Source organism: Rhinopithecus roxellana, chromosome 12 (genome assembly GCF_007565055.1).
Source record: "Rhinopithecus roxellana isolate Shanxi Qingling chromosome 12, ASM756505v1, whole genome shotgun sequence".
Classification (NCBI taxonomy): domain Eukaryota; kingdom Metazoa; phylum Chordata; class Mammalia; order Primates; family Cercopithecidae; genus Rhinopithecus; species Rhinopithecus roxellana.
Window position 1 is genome coordinate 126552913 of NC_044560.1, and position 20433 is coordinate 126573345.

At 36.2% G+C, this 20433-nt stretch overlaps 1 protein-coding gene across 4 annotated transcripts in view; it reads right to left on the reverse strand.

Annotated features, from left to right (window-relative positions):
• AGBL4 (ATP/GTP binding protein like 4) overlaps positions 1-20433 on the reverse strand; it is a 1510388-nt gene that overhangs the window by 1172706 nt on the left and 317249 nt on the right. For 2 of the 4 annotated variants that reach the window (XM_030942932.1, XM_030942931.1), the window contains exon 3: positions 13361-13485. In XM_030942932.1, coding sequence (XP_030798792.1) covers positions 13361-13485 — 125 coding nt within the window. Of the gene's footprint in view, positions 1-13324; positions 13486-20433 lie in introns of all 4 variants that reach the window. The other 2 variants (XM_030942930.1, XM_030942929.1) reach the window with 1 other exon arrangement.

The following is a 20433-nucleotide window of genomic DNA, read 5'->3' on the forward strand; positions in this document are numbered from 1 at the left end:
TTACTACAGTGAGCATTTCTACAGTGACTACCTAGGCACAAATCCTGTATATACCACTTACTAAGTGTATGATCTTCAGCAAGTTATTCATCCTTTCTTTGTCTCAGTTCCTTTCAGCTTCTTCAATTGTAAAATGGGAGTGAGAATGCTAATAATGGTACTTACTTCAAAGAATTGCTTTGAGGAATAAATGAATTAATTAATATAAAGGGCTTAGAACAGTACTTATGCCATTGAAGTGTTCCGTAAATTTTAGCTATTAATATAATGAGTTGAATGACAGAGCAAATGAGAACCTGTGTTATATTTCCTAGTAGTATTATAAGTATAGTAATATTAATAGATAACATTTGCTACACAATTCCTATGCACCAGGCATTAAATGTAGTGTTTTATCTGCATCATCCCATGTGTTTCTTACATCAACCCTATTAGGTACTACTAACCCCACTGAATAAATATAGAGATTAATAATTTAAATGGACAAATAGTTCAATAACTTTCTCAATGTCACAGACGCAGTAAGTGGAAGAGTTAGGCCTGGAATGCATGTCTAATGAAAAGTTCATATTCTTAACTAGTACATTTTGCTTGATGATCATGAGCATCAATAACAGGTTTTGAAAGAAGGTGGAGGAGGAGGTGAAGAATAAACACGAGAAGAGGGAGGACAAAAAGGAATAAGGGCAAAAAACCTGTTTTAGTAGCAGTTTTCTAGTAGAAATCTGTTGTGGTGGTAGTTTTTGTTCTTGCTGCTGTTGTTGGTATAGTTTGAATGAGAAAGCAACTTTACTTCATTCTGAGGTCTGGGCAGATGTCCAGTCTCAGAACTTCTGAAATTGCTTCTTGGTGGTGGTGGCCTTGGTGACCTTGAGAATGTTGAAGTGCACTATCTTCCTCAAGGGCTAGCACTTGTTCACCATGATGATGTTGCTGACCTGAAACAGAGGGACAGGTGTGCAGATATGTTCTTGGGGTGCTTCTTGTAGGATTGTACTTGTGGATGTAGTGGAGATAGTCCTGGTGGATGACAATGGTCCTCTGCATTTTCATGTTGGCCACCATGACAGAGAGGATACTGTTGGGGTGTTTTAATAAAAACAATAGCCATCAAGTATTGAGTCCCTATTGTCTACCAAACACTATGGTAGTTGTGCTGGTTAATACTGAGTGTCAACTTGATTGGATTGAAGGATACAAAGTATTAATCTTGGGTGTGTCTGTGAGTTTGTTGTCAAAGGAGATTAACATTTGAGTCAGTGGGTTGGGAAAGGCAGACCCACCCTTAATCTGGGTGGGCACAATCTAATCAGCTGCCAGCGCAACTAGAATATAAGCAGGCAGAAAAATGTGAAAAGAGAGACTGGACTAGTCTCCCAGCTTGCATCTTTCTCCCTTGCTGGATACCTCCTGCCCTCAAACATCGGACTCCAGGTTCTTCAGTTTTGGAACTCAGACTGGCTTTCCTTGCTCCTCAGCCTGCAGATGGCCTATTGTGGGACCTTGTGATCGTGTGAGTTAATACTTAATAAACTCCCCTTTATATAATCATCAGATCTCATGAGACTTAGTCACTGTCATGAGAACAACATAGGAAAGACCTGCCCCCATGATTATCTTTAACCAGGTCCCTTCCACAACACGTGGCAATCAAGATGAGCTTTGGGTGGGGACACAGCCAAACCATATCAGTAGTCTCTTTACTTAACATTGTCTTGTTGAGTTTTCACAAGACCCCTATGAATTAGTATTATTACTTTCATTTTACAGATGAGAAAACTGAGGTACCAAGAGATTATTTAAACTGATCACGGGTAAAACAGCTCATAAGTAAGAGTCAGAAACATAAACCCAAATTGGTTTAAATCCATTGTCTGTGCTAATTGCACTGTGATATGCTACCTTTGTGGACTGCTGATTTTGGCCATGACCAGGATGAAATTTCAGAGCCTGAATTCTCCAGGAGGGAGACTAAAGAATCAGCAAACTGGCTAGACATAGTGACTCACGCCTGTAATCCCAGCACTTTAGGAGGCCGAGGCAGGCGGATCACGTGGTCAGGAGATCGAGACCATCCTGGCTAGCACGGTGAAACCCTGTCTCTACTAAAAACACAAAAAATTAGTCAGGCATGGTGGCGGGCACCTGTGGTCAGAGTTGCTCGGGAGGCTGAAGCAGGAGAATGGCGTGAACCTGGGAGGTGGAGCTTGCAGCAAGCTGAGATCATACCACTGCACTCCAGCCTGGGCGATAGAGCAAGGCTCTGTCTCAAAACAAAACAAAACAAAACAAAAAGCAGCAAACTTTCTCAGAATCTTAAAGGAAAATCTAAACACATCTATATAAAAGTGTGTATGTGTGCATGTGTATGTTTAAACTACATTATTTCTTATAATAATCCAAGAAATACTATACTGTTAAACAACACTTCTTTTTTAAGATTCTCCTATTACATACATCAGACGACAATCTGTTGGCACTCCCAGGTAAAACAGGATTGATGAATTGAGAAAAGGAGTCAAAATAATAACTCTATCTGTTTTGATGTCTCATGTTATTGCTGGAATGCAATTAATTTATGACTAGAGGCCTGAGACATTGCATCATATCCCATTTATCTGGTGGAGTTTCAAAACAAGTGAGGAAAAAGTAACAATTTATCATGGATTTCTGAACACTGGAGTTTATAAAACAAAGAAAGAAATTCAAATAAATGAACCTTATACACTGCTGATAGGACAGCAAAATAGTGTAAACCCTCTGGCAATAATTTGGATATATGTGTAAAGAGTCTTTAAAATGTTCATATCCCTTTGCCTGTAAGTTCCGCTCATACAAATTTATCCTAAGGAAGCAAAATAAAATTTGGGTAACATTTCCTGCATCAAGATGTTCACTACATTATTACTTATAACAACAACAAATGGCAAATAATCTTTATGACCAAGAATAATAAAATGGTATAATAGTAAAGAGCTATTAATATTTTATAGCCAATTTATTAAACTTTTGATAACAGAAAATTACCTGTGATAATATTTAGGTTCTTTAGAAGCAAAATATGAAAATGCATATACAGTACAAATTTAATTATGCTCCAAGAAAGAAAATAAATAAGTTTATAAATAAAAATGCCAAAAATATTAACAGTATTTGCTTCTAGTTAGTAAAATTGTAATTTGTGTATGGGGGGGGGATGCTTCTTCTCTGCTTCAAATAATTATATTTCCCAAATTTACTACATTCTGCCTTGACTATTTTTACAATAAAGATGGGAAAAATAACTTCAAAAAGATAAAAAAAAAATACAAAAACGAAATAGAGCTTAATCAATCCAAGCATATCATTTTATTTTCTCTTATTGGCTAAACTTTTAGCATATTTAAATAGGAAGATCTGCTTTCATATCATACAAGTGCTCTCAGCTGCATTAATAAATTTCCACTAAGAATATTTATTATCAGTTTTTTAGAGAGAAAATCACCTTTCCATAAAGGAATTTGGACATTTAGTTTTCACTGATTCTTGCAAATGCACTATTTAGCAACTACTTTCAAGGGTTAATATATCAGTCCTGGGATATAACACCATATGTGGTGAGCTTTTATTATTTCCTGGAAACATCAAGAAATATAATGCAAAAGCTAGACGTGTTTATACAATATATTTGATGCTGCAATTTTTAAAATTTATTTAATGGAGTCAGCCTGTGATGACTAATACATACATATGTGTTTGCCTGCTAGTAGTACCAAGACCTAAATAACATTCTTGACTAGACTACACTTACGCAGGTCTCATTTTAACGGAAATTAGAGAGATGAAAAAAAGATTACAGAAAGAGATGCTCTAAAAACAGACCTCACAAGTCAAACTTCATAGTAAAACTATTTTCTTTAATGTAGACTAACATGAAAACAAATATCCTGTGAGCTAGAGATACATATTGTATCTTTCCTGCAGATCTCTATGCCTTCTTGAGACAGATTTCCATAATGTGATTACAGCTGATGAGGCAATGGCCTACAGAAAGAGGTTGATAAAAGCATCAGGCTCCAGGAAACCAGATAAACATGTTCATGATTTCTAATTGGAACAAGGATAGGACAGCACCTTATACGCAGAGAGAACCCAGAGACAGGGAAAATATTGGTCTCTTCAACTTTAATAAATATGCATCCACAAAACAGACCCAACTGTCTTATAAGAACCCTTTAAAAAACATTCATGTTACTTGCTTAATTAATTGACGGATAAGATTCCAAAAGAGGCTGTATACTTTAACATGTAATAAGTAAGTTATAACACTCTGGCAGAGACATTTTGAACAACAAAACAACATCCTCGTAAACAAACTAGAAGAGCAAAGAACTTGTATGAGAAGGTTGTCCAAAAGGCTATCTCAAGTAGTTTAACTGAAGGAACACATTATTTCCTAACTCTCTTATCATCTCACCCCTCTACCCCTCCTTATATAAGCTGTATAAAGATACACTTTATAGACACTAAAGTGAAAGAAAAACGGGGCCAGGAATTTAATGTGACCCAGAGTTAAAGAAACAGTATAATTTCAGAGCTTCTGCTAAATCTCTATTTAACAAAGAACATAATGAAGATAGATGATTCTCTTGTTTGAAAAGTAATTGGCCCCACTTCTTAGGAGTTAGTGGGTTCCTGGATCCAGCAGGCAAGCTGAGGGATGTGATACGAAAAAAAAGAGGAAAAGAATAATTTCCTTTATGAATTTAGAAATCATGGCAGATTATATTGCTTTTAATAAAATGTTTTCCTTCCTTCATATAAATTTACTACACTGCTTCAGAATTATTGTTTGTTTTCCAGAGGTATGTGTTTGTGACAACCATAAGTTGCTGATATGAGATAGGAATATTAACAAAAGAATGAGAGACGGGCGGATCATGAGGTCAGGAGATCGAGACCATCCTGGCTAACACGGTGAAACCCCGTCTCTACTAAAAATACAAAAACTAGCCGGGCGAGGTGGCGGGCGCCTGTAGTCCCAGCTACTCAGGAGGCTGAGGCAGGAGAATGGCGTAAACCCAGGAGGCAGAGCTTGCAGTGAGCTGAGATCTGGCCACTGCACTCCAGTCCGGGCGACAGAGCGAGACTCCGCCTCAAAAAAAAAAAAAAAAAAAAAAAAAAAAAAAAAAAAAAAAAGAATGAGAGAGGTAATGAAGAAAACCTCATAGGCGTCCCAAATTTGGAGTGAAAGACTCAGTCTACTACATAAGACTAAAGTCTTCTATTGTGGATTACACTCTCTAGATTCAGTAACATAGACTTTGGAAAATATACTTTAAGGATTATTGATTATCTTAGTATAACAAGTAGGACAGTCCTACAATGAGGTGAACCCCTGTAGGTAAAGAGAGGGTTTTCCTGAGATCAGGAGAAAGAGAATGCCTACTGTTACTGTGAAAAACTGAAAAGGGAACTCTGCCATAGGAGAGTAAATAAAACCAAAAAGCAAAGCTAGGAACTAAAGTTTGGCCTTAAGACGCTCTCTGTGTGTGGTGTAACTTTTTCTCCCCTTGTCCTAAAATTCTGAGACAAGTCAGATTTAGCAAATAATGTTCAGGGCTCTTCCCTAGATTTTATTCCCTCCTGTTAGCCCCTAAACTTTAGTAAATATTGCATGCAATCAGTCTTGTGTCCATGGTGTTGTACAAAATTAAACTATAAAAGTAAAGTGGCTGTATTTGCACCCCCTTTTTACTGAAGCTAGCATGCCAGGAATAATATTGTATAGAAGAAGGCTCAGAGTCCCTAAATTCTAGACACTGGCCACTGTCTGACACCCAAGGAGAGTTACAGCTGAGATAAAATGATGAGAAGCAAAAAACCAGGGGATAGAACAAGGAGAATGGATTGACTCAGGAGAAGCTAAACTCCCTACTTTTTCCCAAATATGCTAGCAAAAGACAACATAAAGTAAGAAGGTAGATGTTGGATTACAGGACTATGTTTTCATCTGCTTAAAACAATCATACTCTCACTATGTGTACGGAATTTCCGCAGAGTCTTTCATGATCCGTTATCTCAATATAACAGAATAATAACTGACATCTTACAATTTGAGTTTTATTAATGTTTATTCAAAGCATACGTTTTTAGTTCTCTTTATTTTCATCAATACCCTCTCATGAAAAATAGAATTTCAAAGTATTATAAAAACGTGCACTACTAAATAAATGTAGCTGAAGAAATTGTGGTTAAAAGCAGATTAATACGTTCGAAATACAAGTTGAGCATCCCTAATGTGAAAATCGAAAATCTAAAATGCTTCAAAATCCAAAACTTTTTGAGCACTGAAATGATGCCACAAATAGAAAATAATAGTTTTTCATGGACAAAATTATTCAAAATATTGTATGAAATTACTTCCAGGCTATGTATATAAGATGTATATGAAGGAGCACTGGAGAAGATGGCCGAATAGGAATAGCTCCAGTCTCCAGCTCCCAGCGAGCAACACAGAAGACAGGTGATTTCTGCATTTTCAACTGAGGTACTGGGTTTATCTCACTAGGGAGTGCCAGACAATCGGTGCTGGTCAGCTGTTGCAGCCCGATCAGCCAGAGCTGAAGCAGGGAGAGGCATCGCCTCACCTGGGAAGCTCAAGGGGGAAAGGAATCCCTTTTCCTAGCCAGGGGAACTGAGACACACAACACCTGGAAAATCGGGTAACTCCCACCCCACTACTGCGCTTTAAGCAAATGGGCACACCAGGAGATTATATCCCACACCTGGCCGGGAGGACCCCACGCCCACGGAGCCTCCCTCATTGCTAGCACAGCAGTCTGCGATCTAACTGCAAGGCAGCAGCCAGGCTGGGGGAGGGTGCCCGCCATTGCTGAGGCTTAAGTAGGTAAACAAAGCCCTGGGAAGATCGAACTGGGTAGAGCTCACAGCAGGTCAAGGACGCCTGCCAGTCTTTGTAGACTCCACCTCTGGAGACAGGGCACAGCTAAACAACAATAACAACAACAACAACAAAAAGCAGAAGAAACCTCTGCAGAGGCAAACGACGCTGTCTGACAGCTTTGAAGAGAGCACTGGATCTCCCAACACGGAGGTTGAGATCTGAGAACAGACAGACTGCCTACTCAAGTGGGTCCCTGACCCCTGAGTAGCCTAACTGGGAGACATCCTCCACTAGGGGCCGACCAACACCCCACACCTCACACGGAGGAGTACACCCCTGAGAGGAAGCTTCCAAAGCAAGAATCAGACAGGTACACTCGCTGTTCAGCAGTATTCTATCTTCTGCAGCCTCTGCTGCTGACACCCAGGCAAACAGGATCTGGAGTGGACCTCAAGCAATCTCCAACAGACCTACAGCTGAGGGTCCTGACTGTTAGAAGGAAAACTAACCAACAGGAAGGACACCCACACCAAAACCCCATCAGTACGTCACCATCATCAAAGACTAGAGGCAGATAAAACCACAAAGATGGAGAAAAAGCAGGGCAGTAAAGCTGGAAATTCAAAAAAATAAGAGGGCATCTCCCCCTGCAAAGGAACGCAGATCATCGCCAGCAACGGATCAAAGCTGGATGGAGAATGACATTGACGAGATGAGAGAAGAAGGCTTCAGTCCATCAAACTTCTCAGAGCTAAAGGAGGAATTACGTACCCAGCGTAAAGAAACTAAAAATCTTGAAAAAAGAGTGGAAGAATTGATAACTAGAATAACTAATGCAGAGAAGGCCATAAACAAACAGACAGGGATGAAAACCATGACACGAGAAATACGTGACAAATGCACAAGCTTCAGTAACTGACTCGATCGACTGGAAGAAAGAGTATCAGCGATTGAGGATCAAATGAATGAAATGAAGGGAGAAGAGAAATCTAAAGAAAAAAGAAGAAAAATAAAAGAACAAAGCCTGCAAGAAGTATGGGATTATGTAAAAAGACCAAATCTACGTCTGATTGGGGTGCCTGAAAGTGAGGGGGAAAATGGAACCAAGTTGGAAAACACTCTTCAGGATATCATCCAGGAGAACTTCCCCAACCTAGTAGGGCAGGACAACATTCAAATTCAGGAAATACAGAGAACGCCACAAAGATACTCCTCGAGAAGAGCAACTCCAAGACACATCATTGCCAGATTCACCAAAGTTGAAATGAAGGAAAAAATCTTAAGGGCAGCCAGAGAGAAAGGTCGGGTTACCCACAAAGGAAAGCCCATCAGACTAACAGCAGATCTCTCGGCAGAAACTCTACAAGCCAGAAGAGAGTGGGGGCCAATATTCAACATTCTTAAAGAGAAGAATTTTAAACCCAGAATTTCATATCCAGCCAAACTAAGTTTCATAAGTGAAGGACAAATAAAATCCTTTACAGATAAGCAAATGCTTAGAGATTTTGTCACCACCAGGCCTGCCTTACAAGAGACCTTGAAGGAAGCACTAAACATGCAAAGGAACAACTGGTACCAGCCATTGCAAAAACATGCCAAAATGTAAAGACCATCGAGGCTAAGAAGAAACTGCATCAACTAACAAGCAAAATAACCAGTTAATATCATAATGGCAGGATCAAGTTCACACATAACCTTAATGTAAATGGACTAAATGGTCCAATTAAAAGACACAGACTGGCAAACTGGATAAAGAGTCAAGACCCATCAGTCTGCTGTATTCAGGAGACCCATCTCACATGCAGAGACATACATAGGCTCAAAATAAAGGGATGGAGGAAGATCTACCAAGCAAAGGCGGAACAAAAAAAAGCAGGGGTTGCAATCCTAGTCTCTGATAAAACAGAGTTTAAACCATCAAAGATCAAAAGAGACAAACAAGGCCATTACATAATGGTAAAGGGATCAATTCAATAGAAAGAGGTAACTATTCTAAATATATATGCACCCAATACAGGAGCACCCAGATTCATAAAGCAAGTCCTTAGAGACTTACAAAGAGACTTAGACTCCCATACAATAATACAATAATAATGAGAGACTTCAACACCCCACTGTCAACATTAGACAGATCAACGAGACAGAAAGTTAACAAGGATATCCAGGAATTGAACTCATCTCTGCAGCAAGCAGACCTCATAGACATCTACAGAACTCTCCACCCCAAATCAACACAATATACATTCTTCTCAGCACCACATCGCACTTATTCCAAAACTGACCACACAGTTGGAAGTAAAGCACTCCTCAGCAATGTTCAAGAACACAAATTATAACAAACTGTCTCTCAGACCACAGTGCAATCAAACTAGAACTCAGGACTAAGAAACTCAATCAAAACCACTCAACTACATGGAAACTGAATAACCTGCTCCTGAATGACTACTGGGTACATAATGAAATGAAGGCAGAAATAAAGATGTTCTTTGAAACCAATGAGAACAAAGATACAACATACCAGAATCTCTGGGACACATTTAAAGCAGTGTGTAGAGGGAAATTTATAGCACTAAATGCCCACAAGAGAAAGCTGGAAAGATCTAAAATTGACACTCTAACATCACAATTAAAAGAACTAGAGAGGCAAGAGCAAACACATTCAAAAGCTAGCAGAAGGCAAGAAATAACTAAGATCAGAGCAGAACTGAAGGAGATAGAGACACAAAAAACCCTCCAAAAAATCAATGAATCCAGGAGTTGGTTTTTTGAAAAGATCAACAAAATTGATAGACCGCTAGCAAGACTAATAAAGAAGAAAAGAGAGAGGAATCAAATACACGCAATAAAAAATGATAAAGGGGATATCAGCACCGACCCCACAGAAATACAAACTACCATCAGAGAATACTATAAACACCTCTACGCAAATCAACTAGAAAATCTAGAAGAAATGGATAATTTCCTGGACACTTACACTCTCCCAAGACTAAACCAGGAAGAAGCTGAATCCCTGAATAGACCAATAGCAGGCTCTGAAATTGAGGTAATAATTAATAGGCTACCAAGTAAAAAAAGTCCAGGACAAGATGGATTCACAGCTGAATACTACCAGAGGTACAAGGAGGAGCTGGTACCATTCCTTCTGAAACTATTCCAATCAGTAGAAAAAGAGGGAATCTTCCCTAACTCACTTTATGAGGCCAATATCATCCTGATACCAAAGCCTGGTAGAGACACAACAAAAAAAGAGAATTTTAGAGCAATATCCCTGATAAACATCGATGCAAAAATCCTCAATAAAATACTGGCAGATTGGATCCAGCAGCACATCAAAAAGCTTATCCACCATGATCAAGTGGGCTTCATCCCTGGGATGCAAGGCTGGTTCAACATCCACAAATCAATAAACATAATCCAGCATATAAACAACCAAAGACAAAAACCACATGATTATCTCAATAGATGCAGAAAAGTCTTTTGACAAAATTCAACAGCCCTTCATGCTAAAAACGCTCAATAAATTCGGTGTTGATGGAACGTATCTCAAAATAATAAGAGCTATTTATGGCAAACCCACAGCCAATATCATACTGAATGGGCAAAAACTGGAAAAATTCCCTTTGAAAACTGGCACAAGACAGGGATGCCCTCTCTCACCACTCCTATTCAACATAGTGTTGGAAGTTCTGGCTAGGGCAATCAGGCAAGAGAAAGAAATAAAGGGTATTCAGTTAGGAAAAGAAGAAATCAAACTGTCCCTGTTTGCAGATGACATGATTGTATATTTAGAAAACCCCATTGTCTCAGCCGAAGATCTCCTTAAGCTGATAAGCAACTTCAGCAAAGTCTCAGGATACAAAATTAATGTGCAAAAATCACAAGCATTCTTATACACCAGTAACAGACAAACAGAGAGGCAAATCATGAATGAACTTCCATTCACAATTGCTTCAAAGAGAATAAAATACCTAGGAATCCAACTTACAAGGGATGTAAAGGACCTCTTCAAGGAGAACTACAAACCACTGCTCAGTGAAATCAAAGAGGACACAAACAAATGGAAGAACATACCATGCTCATGGATAGGAAGAATCAATATCGTGAAAATGACCATACTGCCCAAGGTAATTTATAGATTCAATGCCATCCCCATCAAGCTACCAATGAGTTTCTTCACAGAATTGGAAAAAACTGCTTTAAAGTTCATATGGAACCAAAAAAGAGCCCACATTGCCAAGACAATCCTAAGTCAAAAGTACAAAGCTGGAGGCATCACGATACCTGACTTCAAACTATACTACAAGGCTACAATAACCAAAACAGCATGGTACTGGTACCAAAACAGAGATATAGATCAATGGAACAGAACAGAGTCCTCAGAAATACCACACATCTACAGCCATCTGATCTTTGACAAACCTGAGAGAAACAAGAAATGGGGAAAGGATTCCCTTTTTCATAAATGGTGCTGGGAAGAATTGGCTAGCCATAAGTAGAAAGCTGAAACTTGATACTTTCCTTACTCCTTATATGAAAATCAATTCAAGATGGATTAGAGACTTAAATGTTAGACCTAAAACCATAAAAACCCTAGAAGAAAACCTAGGTAGTACCATTCAGGACATATGCATGGGCAAGGACTTCATGTCTAAAACACCAAAAGCAACGGCAGCAAAAGCCAAAATTGACAAATGGGATCTAATTAAACTAAAGAGCTTCTGCACAGCAAAAGAAACTACCATCAGAGTGAACAGGCAACCTACAGAATGGGAGAACATTTTTGCAATCTACTCATCTGACAAAGGGCTAATATCCAGAACCTACAAAGAACTCAAACAAATTTACAAGAAAAAAACAAACAACCCCATCAAAAAGTGGGCAAAGGATATGAACAGACATTTCTCAAAAGAAGACATTCATACAGCCAACAGACACATGAAAAAATGCTCATCATCACTCGCCATCAGAGAAATGCAAATCAAAACCACAATGAGATACCATCTCACACCAGTTAGAATGGCAATCATTAAAAAGTCAGGAAACAACAGGTGCTGGAGAGGATGTGGAGAAATAGGAACACGTTTACACTGTTGGTGGGATTGTAAACTAGTTCAACCATTATGGAAAACAGTATGGCGATTCCTCAAGGATCTAGAACTAGAAGTACCATATGACCCAACCATCCCATTACTGGGTATATACCCAAAGGATTATAAATCACGCTGCTATAAAGATACATGAACACGTATGTTTATTGCGGTACTATTCACAATAACAAAGACTTGGAATCAACCCAAATATCCATCAGTGACAGACTGGATTAAGAAAATGTGGCACATATACACCATGGAATACTATGCAGCCATAAAAAGGGATGAGTTTGAGTCCTTTGTAGGGACACGGATGCAGCTGGAAACCATCATTCTCAGCAAACTATCACAAGAACATAAAACCAAACACCGCATGTTCTCACTCATAGGTGGGAACTGAACAATAAGATCTCTTGGATTTGGGAAGGGGAACATCACACACCGGGCCTATCACGGGGCGGGTGGGGGAGGGATTGCATTGGGAGTTATACCTGATGTAAATGACGAGTTGATGGGTGCTGACGAGTTGACGGGTGCAGCACAGCAACATGGCACAAGTGTACATATGTAACAAACCCGCACATTATGCACATGTACCCTAGAACTTAAAGTATAATAAAAAAAAAAAACTAATTTTTTGTGCATTACAAAAAAAAAGATGTATATGAAATATCAATGAATTTCATGTGCAGACTTGGGTACCCTCCCCAAGATATCTCAGTATGTATTATATATGCAAATATTTCAAAACCTGAAAAAAATACTGAAACACTTCTGGTCCCACGCATTTAAGATAAGGTATACTCAACCTGTAAAAGGAAAGTCAGTACACAGAAGCACAAGCAAAAATATTTTCCAGAATCACTAGAGAGGGCTGTAAATATGGTTCCAAGTTTCCCAGCAGCCAAAGCAAAGAGAAAATAGGATCAGTTACAAGAATCATATTGTTTTAAAGATGTAAACACCCTGTTGTATGGAAGAAAAGCTTTTCTTCTGAAACTGAGACTTGTGAGAAATGTTTCTCACAGATCTTTATAAAGAAGAGAAAATAGAGAACAATACCCTTTGTAAACATATCAGCAAGTCTCTTCCAGTGTTTCCATATAGTGTCCCTCAAGGAATCCTAATATATCATGCTAATGCTTCAATCAGTAGGAACACTTTATTCTCAGATGAAATATTTGTATTATTTAATAACCATCATACAACAAAAGTCAGCATATTGTACCTATTTCTCTGTATCTCTTGAACCAAAACTGTATCATTGCTGTGGATAAACAAGAATATATTCTTAATACAGTCATCATTTTGATATTCCTAAAACAAGACAAAAGCATAATATTCTTACCAAAACCACTCTGAAGGTATTCACTATTTCCCTCACCTGTGATTCTTTCACATTTTCAACAGTAAAGTTGAACCAGACTCGGAATCGTGGATTACAGGTGTCCGGCCTAATGAAGAGATCATACTCAAACTCAGAGACCTGGTCTACCCGGCCCAGGTTACCTGGTAATAAAAATTAAGAGAACTGTGTTTTAATAGAAGTTCATGCAGCTCAATGGTACACACATTTAAATATTATGCTCTCTGATAGTGGCATTTGTCAACATTCAGTACTTGAAGGTTCAGTGTTCACAATCCATAGGGCTGCCAAGTCTGAATGCAGCCCAGAGTAAGAAAAGCTTTCAGCTAGGCCAGGCTGTGGTGCAAGCTTCTCTGTCTGGCCCTTCTAACCCAGATCCTTTTGTGCTACAGGTGTCTTTTACAGACCAGAATATTATATGAAGCCTGTGGTAAGCCCCTATAAACCAAGAGAAGAATCGCAAACTTCGGTTTCTTACTTAAAGTGAGGATGATAATACCTTATGTATTTTGTATTAAGCTTTATAGTTTATATATGTTAAAAATATGTTAAAAAATATGTAGAGTAAGGTTTTAAACAAAAATTAGAAGCAATTGCTACATAAGAATAACACAATCATGAAACTTAATTTCCATTTTCTCCATCAACAGAACTAACAGTTATGTAGAAAATGTGTAAACTTAGGTGTTATCTCCATTTTCCATATTGTCTCTCCTTTTTCTCACTGATAGTCTAATGAGCAGTGAATTACCAAAAATGTTAATAACAGAATGGGATTAAGTAAAGCAGAGTCTGGTGAATTCGCAAACCAGATGATTGACAGCTAGAGAAGAGTGAAGATGACTACAGACAGCAACAAAGCAATTGAGTGGAAAGTTAGTATTGTATTGCTCTCGAAGAACACAGCAATATACTGCTTTAAAATGAGCTCTAGTGTGTGTACCTCCAAAAGAACACTCAAAAATAAACTTTAACCTTATACAACACCAAAGTTTTGAATTACTTCTTTCACTAGTTCTGTTGGCATGTCACCTGTTTTTCTGAGCACTAATTATGCTATAATAGACAAAGTATTAGCCCAGGAATCCTGGATTTTAGTCCAATTGACATACTATGTGACAAGCAATGGGCAAGATATTTACTCTCTGAGCATCATCTGAAAAATGAGAATATCAATTTACATAACCTCTAAGGTATTTTCTGCTGTAACATTATTTGGCTGCCTGATTCTAAGACTGATCAGACAGTGACAATGACAAGATGCATTTCGTCCCAAACTGTATTAATCAGCCTTAGGTTGCTTATATCTGTTCTCATTAAAATGAGGCCTGAGAAGCCAGACTGGAGGACAGTCACCTCTAGTTAAGTATACATATATTTAAAATTTTGCATTGATATGAAAGTACAAACATAGTGACCAAAGACTTTAATGTTAATTTTTCTAGTTTCCATTATATTCAGAATTCTCAACATTTCTGAATTAAATTGTTTCTTTCAACTAGTATAAAAAAATGTTTACTAAGCCTTATGTTAGGTAAAGTTTCTGAATTAAATTGTTTCTTTCAACTACTATAATAAAAAATGTTTACTAAGACTTATGTTAGAGAGGCAAGATATTTGTTACACAATGGTACTGAATTTGGAGTCAGAAGAGCTAGTTTAGTTTTAGTTCTGGAACTAAGCAACTTTATAGATAATTCACTTAACCTCTTCCAACATCTGTTTCCTCAAATATAAAGTTAGAATCATATTAATAGAAATATGAAAATTTATTCCTATGCCAATTACTATGAACACTACTTGAAATTAACATATATAATTTATATGAATATTAAGTTTTGATAGAAAATTAAAGTTTTCTGAGCATTTCTACATGCCACATACTGTGGTAAATGTTAAACGAACTAACATATTTGATCCTCACAACAACTCCTATGAGGTAGGGACCATTACTATCCCCATTTTACATGTGAGAAAACCAAGGTACAGAGAACTTACCCAAAGTTATATAGCAAGTAAACAAGTAAAAGTCACATTTAGGATTTGAATTCAAGCAACTTGGCTCTAACCACTAGACAATATAGCTCTCTACCTAACAGAGCTGGTAGGAATAATAAACAAATAATATAAATTGAAAGCACATTATAAGTGATAAGGCTTAATAAAATTACTATTCTTAAAATAACAAGAAGTTGAAAAGGTACTTTTTTCCCTCTAAAAGTTCATGAGCTAAAAATTCATATTCACTTCAATATTCAAAGGAATGCAGATTTACATTTTGTTCTTAATACTAAAACAGTATAAATGGGTTCTGATAAACAATAACATCTTAAAATTACTGCTGCACATAGTGTCTAATAATAATGCACCATGTGTCTAGAAATTTATAGTTTCAAAATGATGACATCTTTTATATTATTAAATCCTCACCATGACCCAGTGATAGGTAAATTGAAACCCAGAAATGTTTAGTTCTTGCTTAAGTTCATGTTTTAAAGCACCCCAGGGTGAGACCTTAAATTAAAGACTTCTGATTTCATTATGTTTTTCTCTCAGAATCTACCATAGCTACAACCAATTCATTTACTAAGCCATTTAATCAGTAATTCATTCAAAAGGCACTATGTTTTGTGTTATAAAAGAGACTAGATAGTATCAAACATATACTTTCTTTGTGCTCATTAAGCTTATAGTCTCAAAGAATAGTGAACATCTGGTCTTTGGCCTTCTGTAACTATTCTGTTGACCTTCTTCATCATTCTTGTGATGAGCATTCTGTGTATGTGTGTGTGTGTACATAAATAATACCTCCCTCATATGCAATTAAGTGCCAGTTTATGGCCTTCTGGAAATAACTATTTCAAAATAAGTTAATAATGCCTCCATATCATCTAGTTCTCTTTCATTAAATGAAACACAAGGAAAGAAAACAAACACAATCTAAAACATATAGGTAGGACAAATACAACACAAAACATAAGCTGTAGATTTTATACCCAACTGTATCACTAAATGTGTTATATGTAAACTGATTAAAATTAAAAATAAGACAAAATGGATGAACCTGGAGTACATTATGCTAAGTTAAATAAGCCAGATGCAAAAAGAAAAATATTGCATGACTTCACTTATATGTAGAATCTACAAGAAAAAAAAGCCAAACACACAAAACCAGAAAATAGAATGGTGGTTACCAGGGGCAGATGGTGGTGGACAAAATGAGATACATAGGTCAAAGAGTAGAAAATCACAGTTATGTATGATGACTAAACCTAGAGATCATGTACAGCATGAGGATTATAGTTAATAATATTATATAATATACTGGAAATGTGCTAAGAAAGTAGATTTTAGTTGCTTTTACCGTGCATACATATACCAAAAAAAGTTAACTATATGAGATAATGAATATGATAATTTGCTTGACTTTGGTAGTCATTGCATTATGTATATCTACATAATGTTCTACATCATATATATATATATACATATAAAATAAAATAATTTTTTAAATAAAAGACAAAATTTTATTTTGGATATAATACCAACCCTATTTTGCTTATAAACACAAGCTTTACTTTTAGGAGAACAAAAAGATTGAAAATAAAATGACAAAACATTTTAACAGAAAAGCACTATCAATAAGAAAGCAAATACAACTATATTTATATCAGATAACATAGACTATAAATCAAGTAACATTACTAGAAATGAATAGGGGTATTTCATGATGAGAAAGGGTAATTCCACCAAGAACATATAGATAGATAGATAGATAGATAGATAGATAGATAGATAGATAGATAGATCTTTAAAGTATGTAAGTAAAATTTGACAAAATTAAAACATAGATTAATCTAGAATCAAAATGAGAAATTTAACACACCAATACTCCTTACTGTAAAAAATACCAAAAGAAATATTTAGCAAAGGATTGAAATAATTTGAAAACATGATTTAAAAAATAGCTAGTTTTAATTATGAAACACATCGCATTTATACAACTAAATAATATACATTCTTTTCAAGTGTACATGATGTTCTTCTCAAAACTGATCATATGTTGGTCCATAAAGCAAGTCCCAACTAATTTCAAAGGAGTGATATCATACTGCACGTATTCTCTCATTTCAGTGATAATATTTTAAACTGAATTGTGTTCAATATGTGAGAATCAAAATGTGTAAAATATAGCTAAATCCACTCTAAGATGTAAATTTATAACCATACATGTGCATACATATACATATATAGTTACAGATGAATAATTTTTCAGTGATTTATACATGTAGCTAAAGATCAATGATCTATGCTTCTATTTTAAAAAGGTAAAAAAGAACAGTATTTTCAAAACAAAAAGCAGAGGCAAGCAAAAAGAACAGAAAATGTTAAAAAAAATTCTCTGAATGTACCCTAAAAATTTTAAATGTGAAAGTTTGATGCTTTGAAATAGACTTTTAATATTAAAAAACTCTAGCAAAGCTCACCAAGAAGAAATAAACCACATATTATTAATACCAAAATAATAAAAAGAGATTGAATTCATCAGGATGGTAAAATAGGTGGTTTTAGCTCTAATACCCCCAGATAAATACTGGTTTAATAAGCATTCATGGTGGGTGCCTGTAATCCCAGGTACTTGGGAGGCTTAGGCAGGAGAGTCTCTTGAACCTAGGAGGTGCGGATGTAGTAAGCCAAAATGGCGCCACTGCACTCCAGCCTGGGTAACAGAGTGAGACTCTGTATCAAAAAAAAAAAAAAAAAAAAAAAAAAAAAAAAAAAAGATTTGCTAAGACAGTAGATCTTAAGTATTTTTATCACAAAATAGTAATAATATATAAAGAAAGCGGAATGAAATTTTTGGAGGTGATGGATATATTTATGGATGAGTCTGTGGTAATGGTTTCACAGATGTATAGTTATCTCCAAACTCATCAAGTTGTATACAACAAATATGTGCAGCTTTTTGTATGTCAATCATACCTCAAAAAAGTGATTTAAAGAAAAATAATACTTGGGGGAAAAGGAAAAAAGAGCAAAATAAACCCAAAGAAAGCAGAATAAAGATAACAATAAAAACAAGAGTAGAAATAAATGACATAGAGAATAGAAAACATTAGTAAAAGCCAATAAACACAAAATTCGTCCGTTGAAGGGATCAACAAAATTGACAACTTTAAATTGATTGTTTAACAAAAAAGAGAGAGGACTCTAATTTGTAAAATCAGAAATTAAACAGAGGACATATGATAACCAACTGTATGTCAAAAAATTAAATAACCTAAATGAAATGACATTTGTTGTTTTAACAGAAAAGCACTATCAGTAAGAAAGCAAATGTAACTATACTTATATCAGACAACATGGACTATAAATCAAGTAACATTACTAGAAATGAATAAGGGTATTTCATGATGAAAAAGGGTAATTCCGCCAAGAACACATAAAAACATTAAAAAATATAGATGATAGATAGATAGATAGATAGATAGATAGATAGATAGATAGATAGATAGATAGATATTTAAAGTACATTGCCTAGAAAGACAACAACCAAAGTTGACTAAAAATAAATATGGATACCTGAATAGATCTAAAACAAGTAGTAATAAATTAATAATCAAAAAACTTCCCACCAGGAAAATTCTATGTCCAGATGTTCTCACGGGTAAATTCTGTAAAATTAAAACTTGTTAAAAAATTAACACCAATTCTTGGTTGGGCGCGGTGGCTCAAGCCTATAATCCCAGCACTTTGGGAGGCCAAGGCAGGCAGATCACAAAGTCAAGATATCGAGACCATCCTGGCCAACAGAGTGAAACCCTGTCTCTACTAATACTACAAAAATGAGCTGGGCGTGGTGGTGCATGCCTGTAGTCCCAGCTACTTGGGAGGCTGAGGCAGGAGAATCACTTGATCCTGGGAGGCAGAGACTGCAGTGAGCCAAGATCGCGCCACTGCACTCCAGCCTGGTGACAGAGCAAGGCTCCGTCTCAAAAAAATAAAATAAAATAACACCAATTCTTAACAAACTCTTACAAAAAAAAAAAAAAAATGAAGAAAAGATAACACTTCCAAACTCATTCTATGAAACCAGGATTACCTGGATCCTAAAATCAGATGGAGACATCATGATGACAAAAACAATAACAATAAAAAATACAGAACAACATCCCTTTAAATATAAACTCAAAAATTTTTAAAGAAATACTAACAAATGAATCTAGCAACATAAAAAATGATTATACACCATGACAGGTGAGATTTATCCCAGAAATTCAAAGTTGGTGCAACACACGAAAATCAACTAATGCAATACAACACATTATTAAAATAAAGGCCAAAAACACATGGATCGTCTAATAGATGCAGAAAAAACATCTGACAAAATCTTACACATTTCATGATAAGAATACTCAAGACAAATGAATACAAGGGGCATTCATCAAACTCATAAAGGGTATCTTTGAAAAAACACACAGCTAACAAGCCCACTTAATGGTGAAAGACTGAACATTTTCCCTCTAAGATCAGGGAGAAGATAAGCATCTTTGCTTTTGCCATTTCTATTCAAAATTGTAGTGGAGATTCCAGGAAGGATAAATATGCCAGAAAAAAAAGGCATTCATATTGAAAAGGAAGAAATAAAATTATTTTTATTTGCAGATGGCATAATTTTTATACAGAAAAACCTAAGGAATCCACACACAAAACAACTATTTGAGCTAAAAAAACAATTTCAGTAAAGTTTCAGAATGCAATCCATATACAAAATCAACTGTATCTCTATATGCCAGCAATGAACATTCTGAAAATAAAATAAACAATTCCATTTACAATGGCATCAAAATAATACTTAGTATAAGTTAACAAAAGGAATGCCAATAGATTTAATCCAAGAAGGAAAGGTTCTTTTAACACTTAAAAAGCAAGCAACACAATTCACCATATGGACAAAATAAAGGAGAATAACCTTAAGATTATTTCAGTAGATGCTGAAAAAACATTTGACAAATTCCACACGCATTCATGATTTAAAAAAAACTTCCATCAAACTTCAACTGCTAGCAAACTTCCTGATATTGACAAAG